Here is a 13,152-nt window from a genome sequence, read left to right on the forward strand (position 1 = left end):
ATTAACACAACTACGCAAACACACACTATACTTCCCCATATATCTCATAATAGACAGCTGCTTACTTTGAATATCATTTGGATTTGTGCATGAAATGCCAGAAAAATGTGACTTGACTGAATGTGACTTAGTAATTGATCTGATTTTTAAGCGTTTGGACATGTGGCGGAGATTAAAGCTTCATCAGAGAGAGCAAACATTTTTTAAAAGATTAAAAAGGCACTATGTCTAATTACAAAATGCAGTAGTGAAACACAGCAATGTCAACGTAATGCATTACAAATAGTCTACATATTATGTAGACATGCTAAACTCTAATAAAAAAGACATTTCCTGTATTGCATGTTCTATCTGTGGCAAATTCAAATAACATTTAGATAAAGAGGATCGTGAGTCACATTGTGTCGCGTCATCATCAGTCAAAGAGATAAATGGGAATTGAATTCTTTATTTCTACTAAACATGACACACTCTCTTTAAATCGACCGAAGACTTAAATATATCAAATGCACTACTGTTATTACTTAAAGACTTTATTAGTAAGAAAAGGGAGAGGTTTTTGAGCAAGGGTATTAATGTAAAACATTAAGGAAATACATACAAAATCAGGAATTATTTTTATAAAATACAAATGTTATAAATATAGGCTACTGAGGATGACAAAAAAATTACAATCCAGTAAATGGGACACTCTATTTAAGGTTTAATAAAATTCTACTTCAAGTCAGCATTTCGTCTGCCCTGGATGTTAGCTGTAAGCTTCCTTGGGGAAATGTTTAAACCCTGTGCTGCTGGGTGGCTGATGGTGGTACAAATCGAGGTTGGCTTCACAAAAAGGGCTGAGAATCTGAGTAGAGGAAATAGCCTTTTTAACTACAAGAGGATCCTTCTGTCACACAATAGGCACTGCAGGGATTTACTTGGTGTCATGGGCCGTAACACTGTCCAGATGGTCTGATGAAGCACTATCTAATTACTTTTCCAACGTTCCCTTTATTTCTGATGAATACTAACCGTTAGAAAGACTGCACTGCCACCACCAGGGGATTGTTGCACCTACAGTTACAGAATGTAATGGCAAAAATAAGCTTTAAAGTTTACTTTCAAAACGGATACATATTCAATGCATAGTTAATTTAAAAAAGGAGGTAAACAAACATTTGTGTATCTTTGCTGATTTACTAGGTGTTTAAGATTTTCTGAGCTCACAAAGTGAAAAAATAATCCTCGTTCTTTTGAGGTCATACATAAAAAAAATAGTCAAGCAGCCAACAGGAAAATACACACACTGACTGTGTAGCCAACCAGAAAGAAACATGTACTTCTCCATTGTAGAAAGAAAATCATGAAGACTCGCCTTCCAATTAGGACAATCCCAATTACTTTTCAATGTAATTTTTTTGGGGGGGGAATGGCAGGCAAAAAATACTGGGACATTTGTATCATCATCATTGTTATTGTTTTAATTGTTACCTACACTGTAGAAAAATAGACAATGCCATACATGTAGGTCCTACACTCCTACATTGCATTGCATTGTCTATTTCTCTACACTGCCGCCCAGTAGGTGGCCGTAAAACGCCTTTAAGCTGGTTTTCTAAACACCAACGAAGAAGAAGGAAGTGCAAGCATCGAGTTGCTGAATTAGCTGTTAGAAACTATTTTTCACAGAAAGCCTCTAAAAAAAGAACATGTTCTAAATTAGAAGACATTCCTCTGCATCAATTCAACTTGTGTAACTCTTAAAAGGGAAACAAATGGGTAAGCTTATGTGTTTTGTTGGGTTTATGTAGGATTGTTTTGGTGTTGTTAGCTTGTCTGCTAACAGCAACTTCCTAGATCTCAACTAATAACATTCATTTTACTGGAGGTGTTTTAGACACAACGCGAAAGGAAGAAGCTATTGCAGTTTACATTATATTTAATGTATTTGGTGCATGTATCCAGCAGAGGAATTACGTTTCTGAAAAATAGTTTTTTGTTTGTTTTTGGCCTTAGTTAATGTTTCACAAATGATTTTTTTTTAAAACGTTGGTTGGCTGCCGATAACACAACAATGGATAAACCAAAATAAAAATAATTGCACCTTTCAGGCTATAATTGGTTCAGCTTCTTCAAGTAAAGTCAAACTGAGGTTGAAGTGTTTTTTTTTTTAACTTGTTGATGTGTTTAAAAGTTAGATTAGCCTATATGAACCGTCTTATAACAGAAGCAGGTGTTTTCATCACTTTTGCTCTCAGTACATCCATTTACTAACAATAGAGAGACTGTACATTAGTTTGGATGCTTTATATTTCTGGTGTGAAAGCATATTTAAATGCAATAATGCTTCAGTCCCCTCTCCCCCTTGCAGAGGGCCCCCTGCCCCTGTCCTCGCTCAGGCTCCTGGTTCCACCACTGAGGATGATGACGGCTGTGATGTGGAAGGTGGTTCGTCTGAGAGACATAATGCATTATGGGAAAGTGGAGGAGTTTGTTTCCTTGGTGACTGAAGCCATCCCTGACATCTTTACAGAGAGACAGATGAGACTGCTCACTCTGGGCCTAAGATCAAAGGCAAGTGATTCACATGGACTATACTTTTTTTTTATTGAAATAAAGTTGTTTTTTGCAGATCCAAGCTGGAAAAAGTTACACTTCACAAATGATCATGTTAAACCTTTTTGTATTGTTGGTGTTTGTCTGATTGCTGTTGTTGATATAAGTATTTTAGTCTTTATAATTGTTCTTTAGATAAGATTCCGTTTTCATTTCATGACTTTAAGTAATGCAGTTAATCTTCTCTAGAGGCTAACTACTTTTGTTTATCAATAAAACTAGAAAAAAATCTAGATATTTAGTTTAATATAATAATTATACATTTTATATATCAAGCGCTTTATAAAGATCTCGAAGCCTCTTTACAGAGGTAAAAAAAATATATAAGATACAAATAAATATGATAGAAATAGAGAGAAAAAAGAGGAAATCTCTACATTTAAGCATTTTTTTCTGTTCTTTTTGCATGAAAATGTACTTATTTACTTCATTTACTTACTTCATTTCATTTACCCTCTTCAGATAATAAAAGCTTAATGGAAATGCTTTACGTTTTGCACCTTTTCTTAATTTTATTATTTCTTTATTGTTGTTTGTAGCTACAATTAGGGGATTCTGGATGTCCCCTAATTGTTAATAACTCCTGTTAACATCTTTCACCAGATGATGTTACAGATATTAAGTTCTGAAAAGCCAGAGGACTTCACAGATGTTAAAACACGTTTGGACAGCCTGATGCCATCCACCTCAAAACTGGTGTGTGACTTTTTAAATCACCGACATTCAAACGTTGTCTGTATAAGAATGTTCTGCTAATTCTATATGTTTTGATATGACTTTAAAGGTGCATCCAGGAAATGAAGCGATGGAATCCAACTTTGTCAAGCTTTTTCAGAGACTCCTGGACGACCCAAAAGGGAGAGAACACTTCCTCAAGGTGTGATTCTGCTTTCACCCTTCGTTAGTTTTGACATGAAAAGTAGCAATTTGCTTGAATGGTCAAATAGTATCTCGGTGTTATATCCATGCTTATGGTTTAAATGTTCCTCTTCACAGAATGTGTTTCCGGTGGAGTATGGGTCTGACTTTGACACAGCTCTGGAGACGGTGTTTTGTGAGTTCTTCACCAGACTGGATAAGTTGCTGCTTATACCAGACTTTAAGCAGGTAAATAAAGTAACGTACGCCATAAAATTGCACTTAATAAAATAATTTTCAGGTTTTGGTTGTCTGGTTCAAGCCTGTTAAAATAATACTTATTTTTTCATTGATAAAGACAGAAATGTTGATTGGTGACACACCCTCTGCGCTGGAAGAGTCCATGCAGTGTGCATCCAAAGCCGATGACCTCAAAGTACTGCTTAGAAGCAAGGCCCATCTTAGTCAAATGTACACAATGGATACCAGTGGTAAGTCAGTGTGCCCGGGATACAACCATTTTTAATGTACAAAATAGTGCCTCAAACAAACTGTCAATTAACTAAAGATCAATCCATAAGACATTTCTCAAGCACAAACTAGTGGTCATTTAGATTAATGATTATTCCGTGGATTCTTGTCTTAATGATTCATCGTTTTGTCTAGAAAATGTCTAAACATGTATAGATATAGATATTTACTTTAAAGGGATGATTTCGGGGGTTTCCCTTTCCTGTACAGTGTTATATAGGTTTTTGTGACCCCGCCCCCCCCTGCCTGAAACGCCTCCATCTGACTCCTTTGTTTACTTTTGTAACATAGTGATATCACTATGTCACCCTTGCGCTTCTATTGGCTAGCACTCCAACATTGTACATGATAGGCTAAGGGGCGGGACATCTCTAAGCGGTTGACCATTCACAACAGAGCCGACTGGGCTCTGGTTTCAGACAGAGGGTGAAAAGAGGTGCTGCTGCACAGGCAGTATGAGAACAATTAAGAGCTTTTTGAACATTAAAGCATGGAGACATGTCACAGTAGAGGCACAAATAAACCTGAAAATATGATCTTTTTCAATGAAAGAAATGCAAATAAATAATCCTCACTTTTTTTGTTCTCTTTCCAAACAGTGCCCTCATCCTCGGAGCAGCTGCTCTTTCGTCATTATCTTTCCCTCCTTCACTGCCAGAGACAAATGCTCAAGACTTAGAATCTAATACACAAACATTTCTGGAGCAAGAAGAATCTGAGGCTATTTCTCTTCAGGACGCATTAAATATGGAGATACAGGATGTGATATGGCCATCTGAGGATGACGTCATCATTCTAGAGAGCAGCAATGCAGGACAAACAACAGGAGGGAAATGCAGCGACAGCGTTCCTGATGCTCTCACTTTGGAGGAGTATGATAATGAAGCTTCAGACAGCTTCCATTCTCCCTCTACATCTGCCAATAGTCCCGCGTCGTCCAGTTCAATGATTGCCCCTCCACGGCAGAGAGTTGCACACAAATGCAGTCATTGTGGAAAATGCTTCATTTACCGCTACAAACTCCTGGAGCATCAGAGGCTGCACACCGGAGAAAACCCTTACAAGTGCTCTCAGTGTGGGAAGTCCTTCAGAAGGAGCTGTGACATGTCGTCTCACAGGCGGACACAGTGCACACAAGCTGCTTATATATGCCTTAAATGTGGGGATAGCTTTCAATCACTAAAGGACAAATTAAGACACCGGTGTGGCCGCATCGTCCAATGGTTTGACTGTTCTCAGTGCGGTAAAAGCTTTAAAAAAATGCACTTGCTGAATAAGCATGAGCGGACCCACACAAAGATCTGCAACTTCACGTGCAAACCGTCTGGGCAGGAGTACCCCAGTATGAGTGAGATGAGGAGCAACCAGATGAGTCATCTTCCCAAGATTTCCAAACAGTGCAAGCGATGTGGGGAAATGTTCAGCTCTGTCGCCCGTTTGACAAAGCATGAGCTGCGCCACAAGAAACAGGACCAAAAGATTTGTGGGGAATGTGGCAAAGCTTTCAAGAGCAAATATGAAGTGTCTCTTCACATGCGCTGTCACACAGGTGAGAGGCCGTTTCAGTGCACGTACTGCGGCAAAGGTTTCTCCAGATCGGGTAACCTGAAGATACACTTAAGGATCCACACGGGAGAGAAACCATATCTTTGCTCTGACTGTGGCAAGGGTTGTATGTCAGCCGGCGATCTGCAGATACACAGACGCATCCACACAGGGGAAAGACCATACAAGTGCACTGACTGTGGGAAGGGATTCACCACCGCAAGCAACTTGACAGTTCATATGCGGGGTCACACTGGAGAGCGCCCTTACATCTGTTCCATATGTGGACAAGGGTGTATTACTGGCACAGTATTAAAAATACATACTTTAAAACATACTGGTTTTAAACCCTACCCTTGTCATATATGTGCAAAGGCTTACACAAACCTCACTCACCTGAAGAGACACTTGAAAAAAACTCACAATGTAGTGCAAAACCAGACTGTCTAATTGAATAAAGTACCATATGCCACTTTTAGCAAATTAATGTGTTTTCATGCAACTAGCCTGGACTCATTTTTGTGATACGTTTATAAACTTGGTTTTCACTCCATCTCTAAGTAAGGACTATGTTTTCAAAAGATTTGGTCCTGGCTGTTTCATTTACCTGTGTTGTTGGATCTGTTCACATTGTAGCCTACCGTGTACAATTACGACATTTGTGTTTTCAATTTTGTTCTGTGAATCTGTCAAACATGTTTTAAATTGTCTCTAAGAAAACAGAGTAAAAATTGCTACTAAGTGTATGGAAGTTCCCTGTGTTTGTGTCTAGCTGCAACATTCGTACTTAAACCCAACATGAAACCACTTGAACAATATTAACATTAATAATAATTTAAAAAATGAGACAACCAAAAGATAATTCACCAAGAAATAAAGTTCCTGTAATCTTGACAAGCTGAAACACAGAGACTGCTCACTCTGAGCCTATGAGTAAAACACATTTATGAAAAACATTTTACATTAGAATTATAAGGGATGCAGGAAAACAGTTTTTCAAATTGAAACATTACTTTAAAGATGTAGTTATATGATTGTCCGTAGAGGCGGTGCGTCTCATTTTGCAATAGAGAGAATATGAATGTCCCTATCCGGGCTGCCCCGTGATGCAAAACGAACCTCCCTGCTAAAAGCGCGCAGCTAACGCTCCCAGGATGAACAGCGTGTTTCAGGAAGAAGTTGGCGCCTGAACCGTGTATGCGGTTAGCTAGCACGCTAACCGAAAGTATGCATGATAGCACACTTAATAATTGTTCTTTCCAACGTTATAAGATCATTCCAAAATGAACGACGCAGGTATGTATTAGCTTGCTAGGCTCGGTAAAACTGTGTGTAGGCTATATCACTTGTGCGGCTAGCCGAATAGCCATAGCGCAGGATTAGCCGAGGCATAGCAGGCCTTGTCTAATCCCTGGAACACGAATTGTTTTTCCCAATAATGAGTCGGTTTTACCACACATCAGCGGCCTTGTGGCTAGTGGTGATGCTAGCTTACGCTTGGGCACAACAAGCAAATATGTATTGTTAGGTATATTTACGGTCGAAAACGCAACCCAACTGTTAGGTACTTGTGACTGATAGTTAGTCGGATAATTAGCGTAATTTGACATATTACTGAGGTGATGCTAACAGCTAGCTGTTTGCAAATTGTTTATGTTTAACTATACGTTATCTCATTTGCCATTTCGCGCAGCGACGGGTGCACTGTAAACGCATTGCATGTGTTTATTTTAGCATTTAAGGAACATCCTAACGATCAAAGCTGTAACATGCATTGGGTGGTAGAAGTCAGATGTATGCACACAGCCGTGGTGCGTTAGATAATGCACCCTACAGGGCTGTATACCACACTAGCCAGTGCATCTCAGGGATGGGGTGCTGTACTGACCCTAAAGTAAGATGTATTACTTTCACACTATCACACACTGATAAGGAAAGACGTTTTTTGTTTCAAATTAGCACTAGAGTGTATTCCCCTTCCACTTTAATATAAATACATATATCAAACCGGATATTAATTACAGTCGACATCTTCTACTTGTACTGTACTGTACCCAATATACAAGCTGTTAATAAACTTTTCAATCAATCAATCAATTCTACATAGTCAAAATACAATATATTCAACATTAAAAAGTGACTTATTATGACGTAATTATCAGCAGTTTCAGAACAAGGTTCCCAAATAGTTTTAAGGTTTGTTTGACCCAAACTATTTTTCTAATTTAGAAGAGTTCAGTGTCCCCCTTTCCTCGCTGGCGCTCCTGGTCCCACCACTTCGCCTGATGTCAGCAGTGATGTGGGAAGTTGTTCGCCAACGAAACATAAAGCACTATGGGAAACTGGAGGAGTTTGTGACCATGGTAACAGATGCAGTTCCTGAGCTGATGAGTAAACGGGAAGGGAGACTGCTCTCACTTGGCCTGAGGGCAAGGGTAAGTGTTTTGAAATGTGTATAACATCATGTGTTTAATGAGAACTATTCAAATGAGATAGGGTTATCATGAAAACATTATATTCACAATTGAAATGTCCTCCAGACAACTCTTGAGCTGTTGCGTTCTGAACACCCTGAAGATCTCAAGGCTGTTGAGAGCCACTTGAACCGAATCCGAACTTCTTGCATTGAGGAGGTGAGTGTTTCGGTTGCAGCACTGAAAGGATAAGACAACTAAAGCTATAAATAACAGCATAAACCGATTCTGTAGCTGTTTTGATCATTAATTAATAGTTTGACTAAATATTTTAAGCAAACATGTTGAAACAGTGACTGGTTCAGACTGCTCATTTCATGCTTTTTATGTAGTTAGTAGTAAATCTGATATAATTTGGTTGTTTGAATCGTGGTTGGACGAACTGCACTCGTTTTACTTTGTAGACGGTTCCTATTGTTTCTATAATCTGTGTGTTTTTTGTTTTCTGACCCAGACAAATGATCCTGTCATTGAAGCACCAGAGGCTAACTTTATGAAGCTGGTGCAAGGCCTCATTGAAGACACGGATGGCAGAGAACACTTCCTCAAGGTCAAATGTTATGTCATTTACATAGTGCTCTTAACTCAAATGTTATAAATTCATTTCTTAATCACAATTTCACCAAACAAAATTTGACCGAGGAGATGTTGATCTTTCCTGTCCGATTCTAAAGGAGTTTGCCATGTGCTGAGGGTGCCACTTTTTGTTTTCTATGTAACAGAATGTGTTTCCAGTGGAGTATGGCCCTGATTTCGACACGGCACTGGAGACTCTGGTTTGTGAGTTTTTCACCAGACTGGAGGAGCTGCTGCCAATCCCTGATTTCAAACAGGTACTAAGAGGATTAGATAAATAAAAAGTAACCTTGCACGGCAGCTGGATTCTTACAATATTGAATGATCACATGAACATCGATCTTGTCAGTAGGGCATGGATATAAATAAGCCCACATGTCTCAATTACCAAATCGATTCTTTTAAAGGGTATTATACATCTAACCACATGTACAAATCCATCCTTACTTTCCTTTCTTATTTCAAACCTGTCTCTACGACCTATAGAGCTCAGCCTGAAACGCTCAACCGACCAAAAAGAAGCAAATTTGAGACATGTAGCCCTGGCCAGCTTTGCATTTCACATTACAAAAATTGCAGCAACCATTGTTTGCATCTAGTTTTAAACATGCAAGTGCTTTGGGCCCTGCATTCACTGAGAAGCTGCTGCGACATTATCCTGCTCTCTTTCACTGTATCTCACCCAGATGCGCTCTCAGGCAAAGAAATACGCTACCCTTAAAAGTAAAGTACAGACTTCAATGCTTAAACGTATACTTGTCAAGCTTCAAGTATTGCATATCTGTCCATACAACTATTGTCTGGAAAAATGTACGCCTAGCTATGGGCATGGTTTTTATGACACAGAGAGGCGTCTGTGGTGCATGTGGTGCCTCAAAATGAATCGGGAGACCTGTCATCTTGTGTTTGAAAATGCTTCCTTTTTTGGACCTCCCTTATATAGACGGCATCCTGGATCAGCGGGGCCCCCTCTGTCCTAGAAGAGTACATGCAGTGTGTCTCAAATGGAGACGACATTAAATTTCTTCTCCAGAGCAAACAGTGCCACGGGAAACTGGCTAAGAGTACAATCGGTACGTGCACAATTTACATTTGCTAAGAACTAGTCGACATACAGTTTTTGAATTGAAGATTTTTGTTAACAATTTGTTTCCCTCCCTGCAGCTCCGTTTCCGCCAGATGATCTTCTCATTCCCTCTCTGTCTCTTCCTCCATCGCTTGAAGTGGCCATCTCTTCCCACCCGAGTGGTTGTGACGACGAAAATAATGACGTTCCTCAGATCGTCATGTTCGATGAAGAACTGTCCACAAACCCTTCCACCTCGACAGACTTTCCCGAATCCCCAAAAAGGACTGATATGTTACCGTCCCCTCGCAGGAGACAATCAGGGCTGCACAAATGTCCAGAGTGTAACAAATGTTTCAAGCACCACTCCGTTCTCACCGAGCACCAGAGGGTCCACAGTGGGCTGCAGCCCTACAACTGCTCGGAGTGCGGGAGGGCTTTCAGGACAGCCACTCTGCTAGCCGGTCACAGGCTACGGAAATGCAAAAACGCCGCTTATCTGTGCATCAAATGTGGGAACAGTTTTCCGACCTCACTGGACAAATTCCGACACCACTGCCCAAAACGTGGCCGTAGCTACGATTGTGGACACTGCGGAAAGAGTTTTCAAAAGTCCAGCAGTTTGAAGGAACACCTGCTGACTCACGTCCAAAGCCGCCTTTTCAAGTGCAGTCATTGCGGGGTAGGTTTTTCAGGAATCGGTGACTTGAAGTATCACCAACAGGTAGATCATGACAAGCCTTATCAGTGTAAGCAATGTGGGAAGAGCTTCATCTCCTCCAAGTGTCTGACCAAACATCAGCAACGACACGAAGAGGGCGGAGAAATGGAGAGTGTCAAATTAATGAGTGGAGGCAAACACAGGAAGAGTGGCTCCGCCCATCGGACTTCCTCCTCATCTATGTCCTCCAGGAAATCCTCGAAAGCTGCATACCCGCGAGGACGAGTCACGCATAACTGTCCACTGTGTGGAAGGAGCTTTAAATACCGTTTCGAATTCCTCGAGCACCAGAGGTTCCACACCGCGGTGAAGCCTTACAGATGCTCGCAGTGTGGCAAAGCCTTTCGCACGGAGGCTCACCTCTCCAGGCACAGGAAGAGGAAGTGTAAAAATGCGTCCCACATTTGCACCAAGTGTGGGTGTCAGTTCAGGTCCCTCCACGAGCGGGTCAGACATCAGTGCGTCCAGCTGCTGACCAAATACGAGTGCTCTCATTGTGGGAAGACCTTCAAGATGGCCCACCTGCTGAGGAACCATCAGATGAGCGAACACCAGCTTCCCTACAGCGCCAACCATCGCTTCAGGTGCAGATACTGCGACGAGACGTTCCCCGGCATCAGCGAGCTCAAATACCATCAGAGGGTTGACCACGAGAAACCCTATCAGTGTCAAGAGTGCGGCAAGTGTTTCCTGTCTGAGAAATGCCTGGCCAACCACGAGCTCCGACACAACGACGACCGACCGGAGAGCTGCCTGGTGTGCGGCCGCGGCTTCAGGAACCGCTATGACTTGAAGCAGCACATGCGCACTCACACGGGGGAGCGGCCGTACCAGTGCACTCACTGTTCGCAGTGTTTCTCCACAGCGGGGGGGCTGCGGAGCCACACCAGGGTTCACACGGGAGAGAAGCCGCACGTTTGCCCAGATTGTGGTAAGGCTTTCTCCCAAATGGGTGCAATGCGCACGCATAGGCTCACGCACACGGGAGAAAGGCCTTTCAAGTGCACAGTGTGCGGCAAAGGTTTCACAATGGCACACAAAGTGACTGTTCACATGCGCGTGCACACAGGGGAGCGCCCGTACGTTTGCACGCAGTGCGGGAAAGCCTTCTCAGATGGAAGTGTGCTGAAGCAGCACATGCTCAACCACTCAGGTGTGAGACCGTACCACTGCCAGATCTGTCCCAAGACCTACACCTGTCTGAACCACCTGAGGAGGCACCTGAAGAGCCACTCCAACATGAACTGAGCAGGACATTTCACACATTCACACCATTTGGCAGTTAGACTGCTACAGTTACAAAGGACCAACGAAACCAAGCAATACGTGAAGGAACATAAAATGATGCTGTTTAAATTGAGGTGAAATGTTTCCTCTTCTCTGTAAAGTAAATGTAGTCACATTACCCAATTGTGTAGGACTTTTTGAGCATTTAAAGGAATAGTTTGACCTTTTTGGGAAATCCACTGACTAATAATTATTTAGATAATCACATGAGAAGATTGATACCACTATTAGACTGTAAGCAAAGATAGATGACATTAGGGCTACCCTCAAGTGATGACATTAGGGCTACCCTCAAGTGATGACATTAGGGCTACCCTCAAGTGATGACATTAGGGCTACCCTCAAGTGAAGCCAAAGCATCTTTATCTCCCCCAAATCTACAGTACAGACTATAAACCCTCCATGTTACTGCACTATAAAGTCAAAACATACTTCAAATACAATTTGCCCAAAGATAGTTTCTGTCTTTGTAGGTAGTTCTTGTCACACAACGTGCATTCAGGTGTGGATCTTTCTGATTTATATTCAGTTATTTGATGCTATTAAAAGGGAGTGACATCATTATAGACAACTGTGATTGGCAGCTTGTCTGAGTAAAGTGATCACGGAGCAAGGCTACAGGCAAGGTAACAACGTGTACATTTCATAATTAAAGTATTTATAGCGATAATAAGGTTAGTTATCATATCAGCCAAACAGGTGCTAACATATCAGCTAGGTGGTTTATGCTAACAAACTGTGGCCCTGCTCAATACTGCGCAGAGTCCATCCCCCAATTATATTTTTGGTTAAGAGACATGTTGTCTATATACATAAACTCTATGATGCCACTTTTCAGATAAAGTGGTATCAATCTTCTCTAACGTGGTAAGAATTCAACTATTTCCTTTACGTTAGCACATACTCTTTCTTTCCCCTCAATACGCATCAGACTGAATTATTTTTGACCAACAGTTTCTTATGCATGAATATGTTTGGATAATATTCCAGATATTATTTCGGTGAATGTGCAGAAACTGTAATATTGGTGAAAATATATGTTTGCAAAGGCGTTGGCTGTAAATATACTGAGAGAAATGTGTGCGTGCCTGAGAGGTTCAATGGTTTATTTCAACATGAAATAACTTTATTCCTGCAGGCCTTTCATCTCACCCAATTATGGTTTGCAAGGTTCATGAATTTCACATTAAATTCCCATGGTAGTACCTTGTGTTTGTTGATACCATTTTGTTAAACAAAGGAAAACTGTTAGAGTTGGGAGGAAAAATGGTGGAAGTTGCAAAGGGAAATTTGAAACTGCATTTGCTTTCTGAATAAATGTTTCACTAGATGGCAGCAGATAACCAGTAACATCTCCCCCTTACACGTTAAGGGGTAAGACAGTTATAGGCATAGGGATGAAATTAAGAATGGCATTAATCAAGAATCATCTGCTTCTCTGCCGGCTCTAGACGATTAAAATATGTCTGAGAGATGAGAGGTTGATAAGGGACTAC

At 41.1% G+C, this 13,152-nt stretch overlaps 2 protein-coding genes across 4 annotated transcripts; both read left to right on the forward strand.

Annotated features, from left to right (window-relative positions):
* Window positions 1-1,612: 1,612 nt before the first annotated feature.
* On the forward strand, window positions 1,613-6,278 carry LOC117556590 (zinc finger protein ZFMSA12A-like). Of its 3 annotated transcripts, none has more exons than XM_034231991.1 (7): window positions 1,613-1,761; window positions 2,335-2,556; window positions 3,202-3,294; window positions 3,383-3,475; window positions 3,595-3,705; window positions 3,815-3,949; window positions 4,586-4,949. In XM_034231991.1, the coding sequence occupies exons 2-7, from the start codon at window positions 2,404-2,406 to the stop codon at window positions 4,664-4,666; spliced, it is 666 nt and encodes a 221-aa protein (XP_034087882.1). In that variant the 5' UTR covers window positions 1,613-1,761; window positions 2,335-2,403; the 3' UTR covers window positions 4,667-4,949. The 3 variants fall into 3 exon arrangements, with proteins under 3 accessions (XP_034087882.1, XP_034087881.1, XP_034087880.1); XM_034231990.1 differs by having other exon boundaries at window positions 2,354-2,556; window positions 3,815-3,947; window positions 4,587-4,949; XM_034231989.1 differs by lacking the exons at window positions 1,613-1,761; window positions 2,335-2,556; window positions 3,202-3,294; window positions 3,383-3,475; window positions 3,595-3,705 and having other exon boundaries at window positions 3,812-3,947; window positions 4,587-6,278.
* A 381-nt stretch (window positions 6,279-6,659) lies between these two features.
* On the forward strand, window positions 6,660-12,862 carry LOC117556660 (zinc finger protein 11-like). The gene is made up of 7 exons (XM_034232127.1): window positions 6,660-6,828; window positions 7,762-7,967; window positions 8,073-8,165; window positions 8,461-8,556; window positions 8,729-8,839; window positions 9,526-9,655; window positions 9,747-12,862. Exons 1-7 carry the CDS (start codon window positions 6,816-6,818, stop codon window positions 11,615-11,617), a joined length of 2,520 nt encoding a protein of 839 aa, XP_034088018.1. The 5' UTR covers window positions 6,660-6,815; the 3' UTR covers window positions 11,618-12,862.
* The last annotated feature ends 290 nt before the right edge of the window (window positions 12,863-13,152 follow it).

The sequence above is a fragment of the Gymnodraco acuticeps genome, unplaced genomic scaffold, assembly GCF_902827175.1.
Source record: "Gymnodraco acuticeps unplaced genomic scaffold, fGymAcu1.1, whole genome shotgun sequence".
Taxonomy (NCBI): Eukaryota; Metazoa; Chordata; class Actinopteri; order Perciformes; family Bathydraconidae; genus Gymnodraco; species Gymnodraco acuticeps.